General features: G+C 36.7%; 1 protein-coding gene across 12 annotated transcripts in view; it reads left to right on the plus strand.

Moving 5' to 3' along the window:
• Positions 1–17,108, plus strand: part of YAP1 (Yes1 associated transcriptional regulator) — a 108,229-nt gene extending 91,121 nt beyond the window's left edge. For all 12 annotated transcript variants that reach the window (XM_082628961.1, XM_082628950.1, XM_082628952.1 and 9 more), the window contains 3 exons: positions 7,841–7,971; positions 11,376–11,488; positions 13,338–17,108. In XM_082628961.1, the coding sequence (XP_082485087.1) occupies positions 7,841–7,971; positions 11,376–11,488; positions 13,338–13,576 (483 nt within the window). In that variant the 3' untranslated portion in view covers positions 13,577–17,108. The remainder of the gene's footprint in view (positions 1–7,840; positions 7,972–11,375; positions 11,489–13,337) is intronic.
• Positions 17,109–17,992: the final 884 nt, after the last annotated feature.

The following is a 17,992-nucleotide window of genomic DNA, read 5'->3' on the forward strand; positions in this document are numbered from 1 at the left end:
AGGATTTTCTGGTCTTATAAACTACTGTCAGTATGGGTGAGGTTAATACAAAATTCTGAAAAATTGAGACAACTTTAAAGGGGTTAGTATATTTTCTTAGTTAAAAATGGAAATTATTGCCTTAATTTGTTAGGGTTTGCTGGCAGAATTTTGGAAAAACTTGTCCTCATAGAGCTTTAAATTTTTTAATTTTATTTTGATTATTCACTATTTTTGTTTCTAAAGCAATTTCTGGTCTCAGAAAAAGAAAACTTTTTTAAAGTATAAACATCGTCTTTGCTCCATGAGATTGAACATGTATGGAATGCTCAATTTTCTCTGTATAACTCTTTCTAATACATCAGTTTCTCCTCTGTGACTGGAGGGAGACCTTTGAGAGAGTGGGTTAGGAATGCATTACAGCTTCTGTTTCAAAGTCTTTTGAAACTAACACTTTGAGGAAAGATAGTTCCCCCTGAGTGTGAATGTTTTTACCTTCTCTTATGCTTAAGAATGTGGTTCTTAGTACCTGCGGTTCCCTAATACCTGTGAGATCAAGCCTAAACTCTGCAACCTAGCTCATTTATGGTCTGTGGTCAGTAGCCTTCTTTCTCTCTCTCAATTCTGGTTAAGCCAATTACCTTCCTTCAGCCAAGTGCACTCCTCTGTCTTGTTGCCATGATTCCACTCATGAACTTTCCCCATAAGGAGTACCTGACTTTTCCCCTTCCCTTTTACTGATTAAGATTCTCCATTTCCTTCATAAGGCCTAGGTCAAAACTCATCCCCAAGTGCCCTCATCAGAATGCTTGAAACGACCCAGAAAATAGAAACAAGACTGCTGAATTTAGACAGCTTATCTCTGAGCAAATAATTGCTTTACTCTTCATAGAAATTATAGCTATAAATTTTTTGCAACTAATGAATATTGTGTAGTTGCCATTCCTTATGGATAGTAATAAATACACACCAGGGTCAGTTACTGGGTTAATGATGGATAAAACCCACAGTATTAAAGTTGAGGATATTGTACTACACTGTTAGCCCAAAATGGTGAAGAGATTCAGATGTCCATAGTTTTAGTCAAATAGAGCAAAATAGTATAGGACCCCTGTTCAGAGCCATGTGAAAATAATCACCACAGTTTTTTTTTTTTTTTTTTCTGAATTTAATAATAGCAAAGTTTTGGCTTTTTTTTCCCTCCAAACTCTCTTTTATGTTAGCAGATACTAGAAAAGCTATTTCAGAATCCAATTAATACCTTTTCCAAGTTTATCTCTCTTCTTTTTGAAGTCCTAATATTGAATAAATCATAGATTCAAATGATTCTGTGAATCATTCTATGAATTTGAATCATAGATACACATCTTTTTAGTCAAAAAGGTTGTTCTGAAGTTGAAGATACTTTGGTAAATGGCACAAATATTAAAAAGACAAAAAACATTCTAAACATTGGCTAAATGTTTTAATAACTTCCAACATAATTAAATATTCTGTGACTGTTTAAAGCTGTGTTGGAAAATGGGGTATGGCAAGACCTATCTTGAACAGTTGGAAGAAATGGCTTTTTGTTTGTTTGTTTTTAAAATTGTTGACATAAATTGCTATTACTAAGACAAACTGTTTAAAAGATGTGTATTTTCAGAGTTATTCTTCATTTCTAAATTTAGATTTCTAGTTCACTAAACTACCTTAAATAAATTGATTAGGTTGGAGAGGGGGGACCTTCATTTGTGTGCCATATATTATCCAGAAATGAAACACTCTTACATAGTATTTGCTGAAGATAAAATTGCTTTAAGAAAGTAAAGTTGACATTAACTTTATAGAATTTTCTATAAATGGAATCATAACTTTTTCACCTTAGCATGATTTTTTTGAGATTCATGCATGTTGTACTTATAGTTCATTCCTTTTTATTGCTAAGTAGTATTCCATTGTAGGGATATACTACAATTGTTTATTTGTTCACCTACTGATAGATATTTGACTTGTTTCTAAATTTTGACTTGTGTAGACATATGCTTCCATGTCTCTTGGATACTCTAAAGAATTTAATAACCTAGAGATGTTCTAAATGTTTCCAGACTACTGACTTCTTCTACTGCCTTTCTCCTTACTTTTCTAAATGATGTGAACCAAAGCATCAGTTTTATATGGAGCCAAAATACTTTACTACCAGATATATATTATCTTAAAGTATCTTTTTTACCCTATGAGAAATGATACTCCTATTTAAATGAGAGAAGGGAAATACGAAAAGGACCAATGGCTCATGGCTGGATCCTGAGTCCATAAAAGTCCACTATATAAACCAGGCAAATCATGTTTTCCTTTATAAACCATCCTGGAAAGTTCCCTCCAGACCAAGCTGGGAACATCAGTTTTACTTATAGTTGCAGATAGCTCTGACTCCACATGCGTCCCAGATTAGCTAAGATTTACAAGCTCAATGGGAAAAGCCACCACATTTTTGTATTATTACAGAAGAAAATGAGCTAAAAATATTTGCTTCCTTTAGAAAAAGTCAAATACTCTAAAAGAACTGTTTGACCTTTGAAATACAGAAGCATGATAAATTTTGGCTGAATTTCCTATAACTTGCTTACTTCTCCATTTTTGAAAGTCTGTCAAACTGTTTATTCTGACTACCTTTGGGAAAAATAGAAGCTTAACGAACTTGTATTTTTAGCTCAGTATTCTAATATTAGACATTTGTTCAGGATAAAAAACTCCTTAGAGATAGACATAACTTTCAACATGAAGTGTTTCAACTGAAATCAGTTTTTGTAGACAATCCAATTATGTCCCAAGGCTGATTTTTAAAACAGCTATGCCAGATTTACTCAATTACAAAATGATGTTCATATTCATCCAAAATGTGTTTTAACAAAATTACTTTATTGCAATAGAATGGGTTTATTCTACATAGGTACATGTAGATATATACAGGAATTTTTTTTTTTTTTTTGCGGTACACGGGCCTCTCACTGTTGTGGCCTCTCCCGTTGTGGAGCACAGGCTCCGGACGCGCAGGCTCAGCGGCCATGACTCACGGGCCCAGCCGCTCCGCGGCATGTGGGATCTTCCCGGACCGGATCACGAACCCGTGTCCCCTGCATCGGCAGGCGGACTCTCACCCACTGCGCCACCAGGGAAGCCCAGGAATTATTTTTAAATGCATATAATGGAGAAAGTTTATATGAAATATTTTTGATTAAAAAATTCAGATTATTTAACTTCATTTCATACTTACCCATATTAATTATTTTTCTCTAAAGTCACTGGCAAAAAGTCTGTACAACTCTGAAACAAATTTTTAATATTTTACTTCTAAAATTATTAATTGTATGCAGTGTGTTCACTTTCACATTTACAATCCTTGGCTAAGGATACAAGGAATTACAAAGCTTACTCACAATGAAACCCATGATTTAACTGTTCCTCACTGGCAGCAGGACAGCTTAGGGAGGAGCTCTTTCAGTTAGTTCTGACTCCACATTCACTGTCCTTCAAAGTCTGACTAGGTAAAGCATGGAGTAGGATACTTCTGCAGATTTCCACATCTCTATATGGGGGTGTGTGTGCATGCATGTGTGTGTGTTTATGTGGAAGTGGATGTTACTGTTTTTATATTCAGTTGAACTCTGAACTTATTGATGTTATGTTAAGGGGAAGGGGAAGTTGGCCTGTTTTCCTACATAAATACATATGGTTTTCCCCCCCAGTTTTTGACAATTTCCTTAAAATATCAACAAAAATGTTTCATCTTCCTTATTGAACCCAGTGAAATAAATTATGTTCACAGATGAAAATATTAACAAAAGAATTAGTTGGGATTGACATATATACACTGATGTGTATGAAATGGATGACTAATAAGAAAAGAAAGGAAGGAAGGAAAGAAAAGAAAGAGACGGGAGGGAGGAAGGAAGGTAGGAAGGAAGGGAGAGAGGGAGGGAGGAAGAAGAAGAAAGAAAGAAAGAAAAAGGAAGGAAATTATACCTCAATAACACTTCAAAAATTACTTCTAATCAACCCTGGTTGGTTGGCTTTGGGGTTTTGTTTGTTTGTTTTTCCTGTAAGTAGAAGTTTCAAACCTGAGCTGAATATCCATACCTGGTATACGGGTTCTATAATCTATGTATATGTTATTTATATCATTGGCCTTATCACATTACATTTGTTTTCATGCCGTGTTCTTCACTGTTTGGTTGGTAATACTAACACCGTCCTACCACCACCACCAGTAAATAAAGTGGCATTTTTTTCCCCTTGTTCCTTTCAAGTTCAGTTTACATGAATCCCTAGGTTAGTTACTCTTAGTCCTGGCTCAAATATAGATTTGATGAGAATTATTTCCATAGCCTTTCGGGGGTTGGATATTTTCTTAGGCAACTTGTAAAGATTGGCCTTCTTATTCACATCTCTAAGTTACCTTTCATTGTAAATGTGGATAGTTGATTCTTTAGTGTCTGCTGACAGAAATTCAGTTGTTAAAGGCAGCAAAAAGTAAAAATCTGATAGCTTCAAGCAAGCAATGTGGCAGAATTCAAAGTAGCGAGAACATGGAGATTTTGCACATAACAATTAGCTTTAACTTCATAAAACCTTGAAAAAGTGGAAACCATCAAAAGGGGTAAAATAAAAGTTGTAAAAACAATATGAAAATTATAGCCAATTTATTAAGTTATTTCAGTAATGATGTATTTGCTTTGTGCTGCAAGGTTCAAAACTAGGTACACAGAAACATGAGCATGCCTTCCCTAGGCATCAGCCTCATCCAGAGCCTATAATTTTATTCACTTTAAAATTTATTGCTTTTGGGGCTTCTTTGGTGGCACAGTGGATAGGACTCTGTGCTCCCAATTCAGGGGGCCTGAGTTCAATCCCTGGTCAGGGAACTAGATCCCACACGTATACCTCAACTAAGACCCAGCGCAACCAACCAACCAAATAAATAAATAAATAAATAAATATTTTAAAGTAAAATAAAATGTATTGCTTTTAACATCCTTATACTTTAATAGCAACATAAATTCTTCAAAGTATTTAGAAGCTCTTGTTTTATGCTCCAAAATAGTCATTCATTTATTCATTTTGTGTCCTTAAGGGACAGAGAAGAAATAATTACAATATCATGTGATAAGTGCTAAGATCATGTTACATACATATGCTCAGGGTGTGAAAGACATATTATCTATCTGTCTAATCTAATCTAATCCGAAGATGGAAATGGGATCATTCTGGAGAATTACCTAGAGAAGGTAACTGTGTCTTAAATAATAAGAAAGAAAAGTGTTCTAGTCAAGAGTATATGGAAAGACATGGTACCTAGAGAAAACGTTTCATATTAAAGACCTGCAGGGAGTGCACTTTGTTTTAAAGTCACTTCTCACTTTGTAAGGTGAAAATGGGGGTGAGGGGCACATCAAAGATAGAAGATAGAGAAAACAAGTAAAATGGATCCCCAGAAGCTGCTAGGAGTGTGGGTTGGCCTAGAACAGGAGACAGCAGGAGGGAATCCATTTCTGAGACTGGAAGAAAAGTTATAAAGGTGATGAATGAAGATGGCTTTGGGGGAGCAGGAATAGGTGACAGGAGGATCCAGAAAACCACAGATTGTTCCTGATGACCTCAGTGTTCTTATTTAAATGCGAGAGAGCTTGAAAAAGGAAAAGCACTTAAGTGAACAGGGTCTTGAGAGAGTGTGCCAGATTTGGAGTAGTAATCATGAGAATGTGAGAAAAAAGTAACCAAGGACCCAAGAAAAACCAAAAAACAATGAGTGGTACTAAGGAGGGCCCAGCCAAGGCCAAAGACTATTAATTTATAACAGTCTGGATAGTTGTATGATTTTTCTCTAGCATTTCTTAGCAGTCTCAGTACAGAAATGAAGCAAGCACATTTTTATTATTGATTCATGGTTGGAATTTGCTATGTTGAAATAAAATTATGTGTGTATCAGGAATCTGAAAGGTAATCATGTGTATTTAAAATGATCAGCCCTGCATTTAAACTTGTAGGGAAGGAGAGCCAATAGATTGGAATAGTAGGAGGCAGAAGAAACTGGATGGAAAGAAAAAATACGGTTCCAGAAAGCGGGATGAGTACATGTAAGATTTCTGGGGAAGAAGTTTCTAAACCAGTTCAGGGTGTGACCGAGGAAGTTAATGACTGAAATACAATGGTAAAGTGGTCAATATCATTGCAATTTAGAGAGCCAGGAATTTCAGCGTTAGATTACTATATAGATTTTGTGCATGGATGTTGACAGTTCCCAGGTGATAGATGCAGTTGCAATGAAGTGAAACAATGATCATTGTCTCAAACATGAGTAAAGATTGTAGAGGTAGGTTTGGTTTTGAATAGCAAGGTCTTGGCTGTACAAGTGGGTGATAGAGGTAGGTAGGGATGAAGACCACTGGAACCCAGAAATTCAAGGAACTCATGTTGAGTGAATCATCTACGTGATGTATAAGTAATAAGATATAGTGGCATGTCTTAAAATAATATAATATTGAAATAGTAATGAACATAAATGGTATTTTAATACATTTGCAACAACTAGAGCATGATATGAAAATGTTTTCTATTGATGAAAAGCTGAAAAGTCAAAGGTATAGTAAATACTACTGTTTGTTGCCTATATTTATAATTGAAGAAAATGCTAGATTTTAGTTATAGGTTAATGAAAATAAAGATGTAATTTTTTTTCTCCATCCAAGTTCACATACCCTCTGCATTCTGTCATGATCCTCCAGTTAAGAAACCCATTTAAGGATGGGGTATCTAGAAGGCAGAAACCTGTGTAAAAAGAAGTGGTTGTTGCATAGTCTAGAAGTGGTGGTGCAGAGTTCAGAGAATATCTCCACTGCGTCTGGACCCAGTGGTGACTGGGAGTGAGGGTGCTGGAGATGGTGTGTGCCTCAGCGAGCAGGCTTGGCTCAGGAAGGCTGCAGGGGGTGAGGTAGTATCCTTTGTGATAAAAAGCCATAGTTCAGGTCAAACCAGAAATGTCGAGGGAGAGAAAGCTGATGCTCTAGCAGAGTTGATGTTTATGAGAGCTTGAGAGGCACAGTGGAAATCCTCAGGGCAGGGAACAGCGAACAGATGAAAAGGTGAGGAAAAGAACTGGGTGGTAATGAAGGTGTAAGAGTTGGCCAGAGTGAGGTGAACTAGCCTTGAAGCCCCAGGCAAATATAAAGCTGAGGCCTGGAATATTTGGAAGCACGTTGAGGCAGGCCTTCTGAAATGATCAGGGTAGTAATGGCCCATAGCTTTTGCTCAGTTTCCAGGTAGAATCTTGCTGAGAAATTGTTGGATGCCCCAGAAGATAGTTCAAGATTGAAGAACCTGAAGTCAGAATAAGTTACTTGATACCAAAGTGTAAAACAATGCAGGAGGGCAGTGAGGAGTGTTGGTGTCTTGGTAAATCACCAAATTTTGTTCTTTTGACTTTATTTTTATTACTAGTGCCAAACATATAAAACCATATGAGGGTTGGTGAGTAAAAATAAAACTTTAAGACGAATTCTCTTTTTAAAGATCAGACTTGCCATCCTACCCCAAAGGAGGGATTTAGGAGTGTCTACCAGAAAAGGAAAATACCAAAAGGAAGCTAAGTAGTTAAATATATATGTTTTGGGGTTAATAAGACTAATTAAACTTTCAGTTTATATAATTTAATGTTTAATCACTTGAAATGGATAGAAGAACCTGGTCCTTCTGATTGGGAAACTCATTAACTTTTAGATGTTAATACTTCAGCTTTATATGTACAAGTTTATTACTTTAAACCTAACGCTAAATTTGTTAATCAGTAGATTGATTCTGTTTATTTGTGTTGATTTTTTTCTAGGAATTAGCTCTCCGTAGCCAGTTACCAACACTGGAGCAGGATGGTGGGACTCAAAATCCAGTATCTTCTCCTGGGATGTCTCAGGAATTGAGAACAATGACGACCAATAGCTCAGATCCCTTTCTTAACAGGTTGGTAAGAGGTGCTACTGGCCAACATCTGAAAAAGATCATAGTTTTAAGGTGATTCTCCTTATACTTGTAATAAGCTGTTTGAACATCTTTGTGGGCCAAAAACCATAGCTGTAAATGAATCTCTCCATAAATGGCTAGGACAATAAAACTTGAGGATTAAAAGCTGGCTCATGTGAGAGGAAAAGAGCTGTTCAGACTTGTAGAGGGGATACTTATTCACAGTCACGTGTTTGCTTGTGCTTATACTGTTGAAAAACAGTTACTTGCAGAATCATGAAGGAACATGTGAATGCCTTCTATAAAAGCAAATGAACTGCATCTTAAACCTACTTAGGGCTGCATTGTAAGGATCATTAGAAGGAATTTTCCACGTAAGTGTTCAACCTGAGAGGTTTCACTGCAGGAGCACTGTAAGGCCTCATGTTCTTAAGGGCTATAGGTCAAGGAGATAAAAAGTAAGGTTGTGCTTCTTTCAAATAATGTATTAATATTAAAGAATATTGAAAATAACATAGTATAAGGATGATTTTTAGTGAGTTACCACAAATCTTGGGTTCCAGGCATATTGCAAAGATGTTATTTTATGTAGGGAGGGCTGTGTTGAAAACTGCAAGCTGAGACAGAACATATTCTTTGCCTCGAAGGCCGTTTAAAATTAAGATTTGACTACAGTTCTTTCTTCTAGATTGTCAAATATTTATGGAGTTCCAGCTTTTAAAATAAGGAACAAATGCTTTCTGGTCTTTGCTTTTGTTTTTTTTAACCAATTTTGAACAGTGTACTTTTTAAAACATTTAAAGGTATTTTTGTTTAAGAAGGCTATAATGCTACCCTTTCAATTCTCACCAATTGAATTGAAAACATCCTGATCCTAAGAAAAACAAAACACCTTGTCATACCAAAATATTTAGTACAATAGAATTTTCTACCATTTGCTCTGTCTTAAGGTTAGTGCTGGTGCCCTAATTGGTAAGTTTGGTTTCAGAGGCCATCTGAAATGTATTTAAGTTTGTATTTACTCTTCTGACATATGCAGTTTAAAGTTCTGCCAAAAATTGAGTGTATTTATATAAGACTGTAGTTCTAAGCTTAAACTGAGGTTAATTAGGAAAGTTCATAGCCACAGAACTTTCTTTTCCACAAAGGAAATTTCAGATCAATATAATTCCAGTACCCACCTTATTGAAGGCCTGTATTGATCCAGGGATAAAATTAGACCATTTGGGAAAAAATGGATAAACTGCATATCCTCCTGATAGTCATTTGTGCAGAATGTTTCTTAAAACTTTTGATGAGAGCTGAGCTACAGTTTAAGATTCTGTTTTCTGGTAAAGATCACAGAGTGGAACTTTACCCAGTGTTGTTAGTCTCAGGGCAAAATCCCATGTCTACTCTCTGTAGTACCCCCAATTTCTAAAACACACATCTGACTATAACATTTTTCTTTTCAGAAACTCTTGATGGTTTCCCCACTGCCCATTATTCGATTTATACATATTCCTTAAGCTCTAAACACTTGTTCCCCTAACTTGCCATGGAGTTGACTCTTAGTAGTGGTGGAACATCCCCTCATCTCCCTTTTACTCTGAGGTCTTTCAAGGCCAGCTCCCATGTTCCCTTCCATGAAACCTTTCCCCTGTACTTTTCAAGCTTACTCCTCTTTGTTCTGAAAGCACTTTGCTCATGGAGCCCTTCTATATGATTCATTAATGTATTTGTTCACCTCCTTCCCTGAAGTTGTGAGCCTCTCAGAAAGCATCAGTTGTAGATTTTTGTTGTCGTTAATCTCTGTATCCTCAGACTAGTCTAATCCCTATCATGTAGTAGCAGATGCTCAGTGCATGTTTATTGAAGGGAGGTGGGGGGCTGCAGGGAGCAGTTCCTAACCAGGGAAATGGCCTTGTGAACTCGGTCCTCAGGAGTGCCCATGTGCTTCCCCTGGGGCTTGGAAAGAACTCTGAACAACTGTGTACATTCAGCTATTCTGTAACAGAGTCTTGAGTGTCTTGATACGTGCTCCGTTCTTAGCAGTGGGAATACAGTGATGACTAGGACCAGGCCCTTGTCCCAGATCAAGACAGGCAAGATAAAAACAAACCACATCCTGAGACCGTCTCCAAAGTAGCTGCATTGTATACAAATGGTCTCAGAGGCAAATTTGTGTTTTCTTGGATCTGTGTGAGGCTTTTGAATCTTGCCAAAATCTGACAGAAGCATTAAACTAGTGGTTGCAATATACAGAGTGAAGGGGAGGGAGAACAAGGCAAGTGCATTGAGTAATTTAGGAAAGAAGTTTAGGGGGCTGAGCTTTCGACCTTGAGCAACTGTTAAAGCTTGTTTTTAAAGCTTAGTTATTTTTTGTTTAACTTTTGTGTAAGCTAAACAGCTGTTTAAGTGTCCAAGCTGCGGGGGAAGTTAGAGTTTGCACTGTAGTCAGAGACCATTAAGAACAATTGCCTTTATTTCACACTTTGCCATAAGATTTTCTAGAATTAGCAGAACCCCCAATTTTACAGGCGGTGCCACCTGGTGTCTGCGTACTACTAGGTTAGGAGAGTGTCGTATTTATGAAAGTAATAGTCTAAGGATATTTACCATACTTGTATATAAATCTGTGATACTTTTCATTTAGCCTAAAGTAAAAATCTGTCTTGGCTCATATTTTTCTGTTTTTCTCAAGGTATGTGCCTTGTAGTTTTTTTGTTTTTGTTTTTAATCTTCCCTTCTACTGGGACTCTCAGGACTCCTATCTCCTGCTAAGGTGTTTGTTTGCAGCTCCCCGCCTTTCCCAAACAGAAACAAGGAGATCAAGCGAGGGAGTTCAGTTCTTATCGGCAGTGACTCATCTGTTTTGGCCCAGTCCAAAAAGAAATTCTGGTTCTTTATTTTGGTTTGATTTTTCTAGCTTAAACTCTCTGCATGAGAGCTAGGAATTTAGCATGAATCTAGTGCAGACCTGTCTCACCACCCACCTGGAGGTTGTGTTTTGACCTATGCCTGTGACCACCACCACTTGGGGAATTGAGACCTTGAAACAAATGAGCCATGTGGAGACCCTAGATTCAAATGATACTAGAGAATATTTACACAGAATTTTCTGTCACCTAGGAAAACTGGAAATATCTTCTTTTCTCTTATTGCCACCAAGCCCAGAACCTTAGGAGAAATTTTGGCCCCCTAAAGTTGCCAGTTTCAATTAGGATTAACTTGTCTGTTTCACCTCATAGCAAAAGAGCTTGGTATGGGCCCTGAAGGAGGGTGCTTGTTTCAGATGCTGCAGGGCAAGAATTTTCACTAATCCTCTTTGAGAATCATGTTGGTACTCAGCAGGTGTTTATATTTTTACCTTGAAATCATTTCTTAAATTTTTTGTGTTGGTCTTTAACTCTCATTCTTTGTAGTGGCACCTATCACTCTCGAGATGAGAGCACAGACAGCGGACTAAGCATGAGCAGCTACAGTGTCCCTCGGACCCCAGACGACTTCTTGAACAGTGTTGATGAAATGGATACAGGTTGGTATTCTTTATTTCTCTAGCTTTCAGTGAGAAATAGTCATTGTATTACCAGGTGTAATTAAACTATTGTGAGCAAAGATTATTCAGAAGAAAACCAATTAAGATCCTGTAAACTTCAATTCAAATTGAGTTTGCTTTGTGGGGTTTTTTTGTTTGTTTTTTTGGCATCTTGTAATTTAAGTCTTTTCCCAGTTTTTAAATGTCATGAATATCTCAGCTCTATTTGACATGACTTATTTTATATTTTAGCATTTAAAACAGTTAATTGACAAAGCACTTGAGGACCCTATTAGAAGTCTCTGTTATATGGATTTGTATTCTTTTTTCTTTTTTTAAAAAATAAATTTATTTATTTTTCTTTTTGGCTGCGTTGGATCTTTGTTGCTGCGCGTGGGCTTTCTCTAGTTGCAGTGAGCGGGGGCTACTCTTCGTTGCAGTGCACAGGCTTCTCATTGTGGTGGCTTCTCTTGTTGCGGAACATGGGCTTCAGTAGTTGTGGCTTGCAGGCTCTAGAGCACAGGCTCAGTAGTTGTGGTGCATGGGCTTACGTGCTCCGCGGCATGTGGGATCTTCCCGAGCCAGGGCTCGAACCCGTGTCCCCTGCATTGTCAGGCGGATTCTTAACCACTGCGCCACCAGGGAAGCCCCTGGATTTGTGTTCTTAATTTTGGAGAAGATCTCTATATGTGATTCATATGGCTCTATATGTGATTCACTGTCTGCTTCCCTCTTCTTTGTGAGGGTCTTTGGTCCAACTTAGGTGGTATGGGGCTCAGGAAGCCAGGTAGGAAAGGCTAGGTGGTGGGCTTACCTACTTTATTGTTAGAATAGTTGCGGGGATCTTGCAGGAGCTAAGAAATACCTGCCTCACAGGGGTAATTATAGAACCCTTTTTCCTGTGGCTTACCCGGTGACCCTGGACTTGGCAGCTATCAGAGGGCATGAATTGGTGGGGAAATGAAGCAGTTCTCCAGCTAGCTAGTTCTTTAGCTGGCAGCTTCTAAAAGTGTTTGGCAAGTCTTCTGTACCTGTGTTCATCCAGCTCATGGCTTTGATGCTTCTGGGAATCCACAGTGTCCTCTCTTCATCTGAATCTTAAATCATCCATAGGAGTCTCTTCAAACCCATCTCATTCATAACACCTTTCCTGACTCCTCTGTCCCCCCATTTCTCTCTTCTCTCTAAACCTTTTTAACACTTAATGGTTTATATTAGTTTTTCTGAAAGCATGTTCCATTGAAGTGTTAAGGAATGTTAACATTGTCATGGGCAAAAAGGTTTCTTGGCAAGGTAAGTTTGGGAAACCTAGAAGCAAAGCTAGGAAGACTTATCTATCCAAGGACTTTTTGGGAGGCTTGTTTTTACTGTTGTGAATATGAATCTCCCAAGGGTGGAATAGAGTTTTGTGCAGTTCTTTTATTCTGTTCCCCGGTGTGTACTTCAGAGAAAGACAGGTCTGTACCATTCATTTTTATATTTTATCTTATTATGGTGGTGCATACCTGGAAGAGAGTCAAGTAGTGATGCTGTTGTGTCATACTTTTTCTTTCTCTCTTGCTGTATATAATTTTTCAAGGAATTTTTTTTCAGGACCCCCTTCACTGCTCAGCACATAGTAGTAAGCAATCAAGCTTGTTTAATATCTGAACAATTTTGAAGCAAAAGGAAACTTGCGTTGTTACTTTGCTATCTGTGGGTTGTTTGACCTTAAGTAAACTGTGGGCCAGTGGAGGAGGTTGGTCAGGAATGCGTTTCTTTCCCTGTGCATTTATGTATACTCACATGATACGGCTCTGACGTTAGCTTTTCAAAAAGGACCTATTCTTTTTCTCCCTGTTCCATCTAGGTGACACTATCAACCAAAGCACCCTACCCTCACAGCAGAACCGTTTCCCAGACTATCTTGAAGCCATTCCTGGGACAAATGTGGACCTTGGAACACTGGAAGGAGATGGAATGAACATAGAAGGAGAGGAGTTGATGCCAAGTCTACAAGAAGCTTTGAGTTCTGACATCCTTAATGACATGGAGTCTGTTTTGGCCGCCACCAAGCTAGATAAAGAAAGCTTTCTTACATGGTTATAGAGCCCTCAGGTAGACTGAATTCTAAATCTGTGAAGGATCTAAGGAGATATACCTGAAATTTCCAAATAAGCCGGTTGTGATCTTCTGGCTAATACAGAAAAAGATGAACAAACGTCCAGCAAGATTCTTTCATCCACTATTTTGCTCTTCCTTGTCCATTGCTGCTGTTAATATATTGCTGACCTCTTCCATGTTTGGCTCTAAAGAATCAAAAAAAAACTTTTTTTGTTTCTTTTGCTATTATAACTACTGTTTGTTTTGGGGGCTGGGGGAAGTGAGCCTGTTTGGATGATGGATGCCATTCCTTTTGCCCAGTTAGACGTTCACCAATCATTTTAACTAAATACTCAGACTTGGAAGTCAAATGCTTCACGTCACAGCATTTAGTTTGTTCAAGCAATTGTTTCTTCAGCTGCCTTTGGCCAGTGGAAAAACATGACTTACTGGTCTGACAAGCCAAAAATGTTGTATCTGATGTTAAGTACTTATGCTGATTTGAAGAGATAGCTGAAACCAAGGCTGAAGACTGTTTTACTTTCAGTGGGTTTTTTTTTCCTCCTAGTGCTATCATTAGTCACATAGTGACCTTGATTTTATTTTAGGAGCTTATAAGGCTTGAGATAATTTCCATAGAAATATATTAATTATTGCCACATACTCTAGTATAGGTTTTGGTGGGTTTTATTGTGGTTTGTTGTTGTCGTTGTTGGTTTCTTTTTTGTTTGTTTTTTGTCTTGGTTGGGGTTTTTATTGTTTGGGGGGTTTCTTTGTTTTTTTCTTTTTCTTTATTTTTTGTGTTTTTTTGTTGTTGTTGTTGTTGTTTCTCAGAACTTAGGCAAATTACCATTATAGTGAATCTGTTTATACTTGTAGCTTGGGACAGTTATTGTAGTTCCTTTGGTAAATCTACATGTCCTGGTTTTTTTTTACCATCTTATTTAAATCTTGGTAATCTGCTCTCTCTATATACCCACACACACACTTATAATGTTTATGATAGTGTGATAGCAGAATGTATCCTTTTTTTTTAAGTTTTCCCTACTTTCCAATTTATTTTAAAATGGTAGCTTTGAATGTATGCATTTAGAATACATGACTAGTAGTTTATATTTCACAGGTAGTTTAAATCTGGTTGGGGCTGCAAATGTTGGTGGTAGTTTAGTGTTCTAGAAAGGGCTGTTATTATGGGTAGTGCCTAGAGGAGTCCTGTATGCCCTCTGGGCACACAGTGGATATTATCTGATGAATTTGAAAGAAGCAAACAAGAAATGGCTTTATTATCCCCTGGTTAGTCCCTCGGACTAATTTTAAGTCTTGATGGGAAATCACTGAGTTAGGTTCATAGTGTACATGACAGAAGTAAGCTTTATATAGTGGTTTACCTTCCTTTAGCTTTGAAAGTTTACCTTTGCCTTAGTTTTGGAAGTAAATTCTAGTACTTTAGTTCTCTTTTGTAGTGAACACATTAAGGACTACACTGAAATATTACCTACAAAATCGTTCTTCTAAGACTTGCTTCTGCTTCTGTATGCTGAGAATTGACCCTGGATAGTATATAGAATACTGTAAGGTCATAAGTTAGCTGGTAAAGTGATCAGATTAATGTATATTGGTAGTTGAATTTAGCAAAGAAATAGAGATAATCATGATTATACTTTTATTTACTGGAAGAGATATAACTAGAGTATGTGTCTACAGGAGTAATAATGTTTTCCAAAGAGTATTTTTAAAGGAACAAAATGAGCATGAATCAAACCTTCAGTATAAGCTATGAAGTAATACTTGGTTGTGAATTATAGTGGTATCAGCTAGCACCTCTATGATTAAGGGTCTTTCAGTGTTTCTAGAGTAAGCCCTTATTTTCAAGGGTTTATAAGACATAAAATCTCTTTTCCTGGCTAAAACTGCTATGAAAAGCCTCAGCTTAGGAAGACAAGTGGTTTTTTTTTCTTTCTGATGACAGAATCTAAGCATTTTGACCCTTCAATTTAGAGGAGTGCAAAAGTTGGAAGTAAGAAGTTTTATATTAAGTAATTTCGGTGCTCAAAATGCAATCACTGTGTTGTATATAATGATTCATAGGTCGATCATTCGTAATAATTGACTCTAAGGCTATTATTAAGAAAACAGAAGAAAGATTAAATCTTGAATTAAGTCTGGGGGGAAATGGCCACTGTGCAGATGTATTAATTTTTTTAGAGGAATAATGAAATTCTGCCTAGAATGCATAATTGAGTTTATGGATGAATGATACAGCATGTTGGCTTTTTAATGTGCAGAAGATCAAAGCTACTTGGAAGGAGTGCCTACAATTTGCCATTAAGCCACAAATTAAGATCGCATTTTATATATCAGCAGAGTAGCTTTAGATTAGGGGAGAGGGTGGGAAGGTGGGAGGGGAGTTGTGAAGACTTAGTGGGACCTTGATAGAGAACTTTATAAGCTTCTTTTTCTTCAATAAAGACTTGTCTTACATCTTGCTGTCATTAAAGTCAGTTGTTCCTAAAATTTTAATCACTCAAGTACACCCACAAAACAAAAATATGGAGTTCTTCATTTCCTCTCACCTTTAATTTACCCAGTTATACCTCAGTGTTGAAGCAGCACCGTGGTACCTAACAGACATGGTGCTTTGATCTTATTGTACCCTCTGTACTCACCTGAAGGAGACCTAAGCCTTTCTCTTTCTGAGTTTGAATCACAGCCTTGATGTGCTCTTCCTTGTTTTATGTCCTTATTCCTAATGTAACGTGTTTAACTGCTTCTTGGTTGTATTGGGTGGCATTGGGATAAGATTTTAACTGGGTATTCTTGAATTGCTTTTACAATAAACCAATTTTATAATCTTTAAATTTATCAGCTTTTTACAGTCGTGTTCTTTTTAGTTAGTGCTTCTTAGATCTACTTATGGTTGATGGAGCACATTGATTTGGAGTTTCAGATTTTCCAGAGCACTATTTGTTATAATTACTATTTTCTAAATATAGTGCCTTTTTTAAAAAAAGGAAAAAAAGAATATAAGGAAGTGACTTTTATACAAACGATGTTGCTGTTTTAAGTATTCATACTAAATAGATGCAATCTATATGGAACCTTGGCAGAAACACTGAAAAACTATTTAATTGTGTAATTCATACCAATCAGTGTTGAAATTCAAACAGTGCAAAAGTGGGAGGCAATATCAAATGATGTACAATTTCAGAGCTTCTGCACATCTGAGAAGGAATGCTCAGATCAATTTTATCTTCCATAAGCACGGTTTTAAAAGAGTTGTGGGTGTGCCTATCTTAACAATTGTTTTCTGTATCTTGAAAAAGTATTCTCCACATTTTAAATGTTTTATATTAGAGAATTCTTTAATGCACACTTGTCAAATATATATATATAGTACCAATGTTACCTTTTTATTTTTTGTTTTAGATGTTAAGAGCATGCTCATATGTTAGGTACTTACATAAATTGTTACATTATTTTTTCTTATGTAATACCTTTTTGTTTATATGGTTCAAATATATTCTTTCTTTAAACTGTTCTTTGTTGTTTTTAACGATTAATATATTTAAAACTTTTTTGGCTTCTTAATGGTCTTCCAATAGAACAAGTACTAGTAATAAAAGGTGATTACAGTGGTATCTGGTAGACAGATTAAACTTAAGGTTGGTTTGGCATTTGGAACTTTTGTAGTATGGATATAATTCTTTGAACTTTATGTTCTGTACTCTCCCTGTAGACCATCCTCATCAATAATAGTGTGTGTGTAAGCTGAATTGTATCAGCGTCATTCTTAAATGATTTTACTTCATGTAACAGCACAGAAGAAACTGCGGTTTCTTTCAAAATAGCCTTTGGTTTTATTTCTCCAAAATATTCTCTTAATGATCTCCAAAATATAATACTTATATTAGTGAAAATTATTAGTTATTATTTTATAAATAAAAACACACAAATTTAAATGGTAGGTCCTAAACTTTGAATAAGAGGTAGATTTGATTGTCTTTGAAAATGGTTTACTTCTGTGTTTGTGTATATAATATCTTCAATTATTAACACATCATTTTTGGTGAGGCAAATCTGAAAACAGTGTTTTATTATGTATAATTTCTTTATGATAGTAGAACACTAATTTTGTGGAGCTTGAAATTTATCGTTCCCCTTGTGCAAAATGTAGTGGCTATAGATTTTAGCTGAAAAACCATATCTTGTATCTATAGACATTGCACCTCTTACTAGGGAGTTGCTCTAAGAGGTGGTGTGCTTTATGTTGGATGACTTGAAGTCATTCTGGAGCCTCTGAACCAGAATTGTACAACCTTTTAGGTAACTGATTTAGTCAGTCTGAGTCAGTAAAATACTCAGGAGAAATAGCCTCTAGAGAGAACAAGGACTGGTAATAAAAGGAAACATTGGTGATAACTG

Source organism: Mesoplodon mirus (assembly GCF_964341445.2).
Source record: "Mesoplodon mirus genome assembly, chromosome: 7".
In the NCBI taxonomy this organism is placed as follows: domain Eukaryota; kingdom Metazoa; phylum Chordata; class Mammalia; order Artiodactyla; family Ziphiidae; genus Mesoplodon; species Mesoplodon mirus.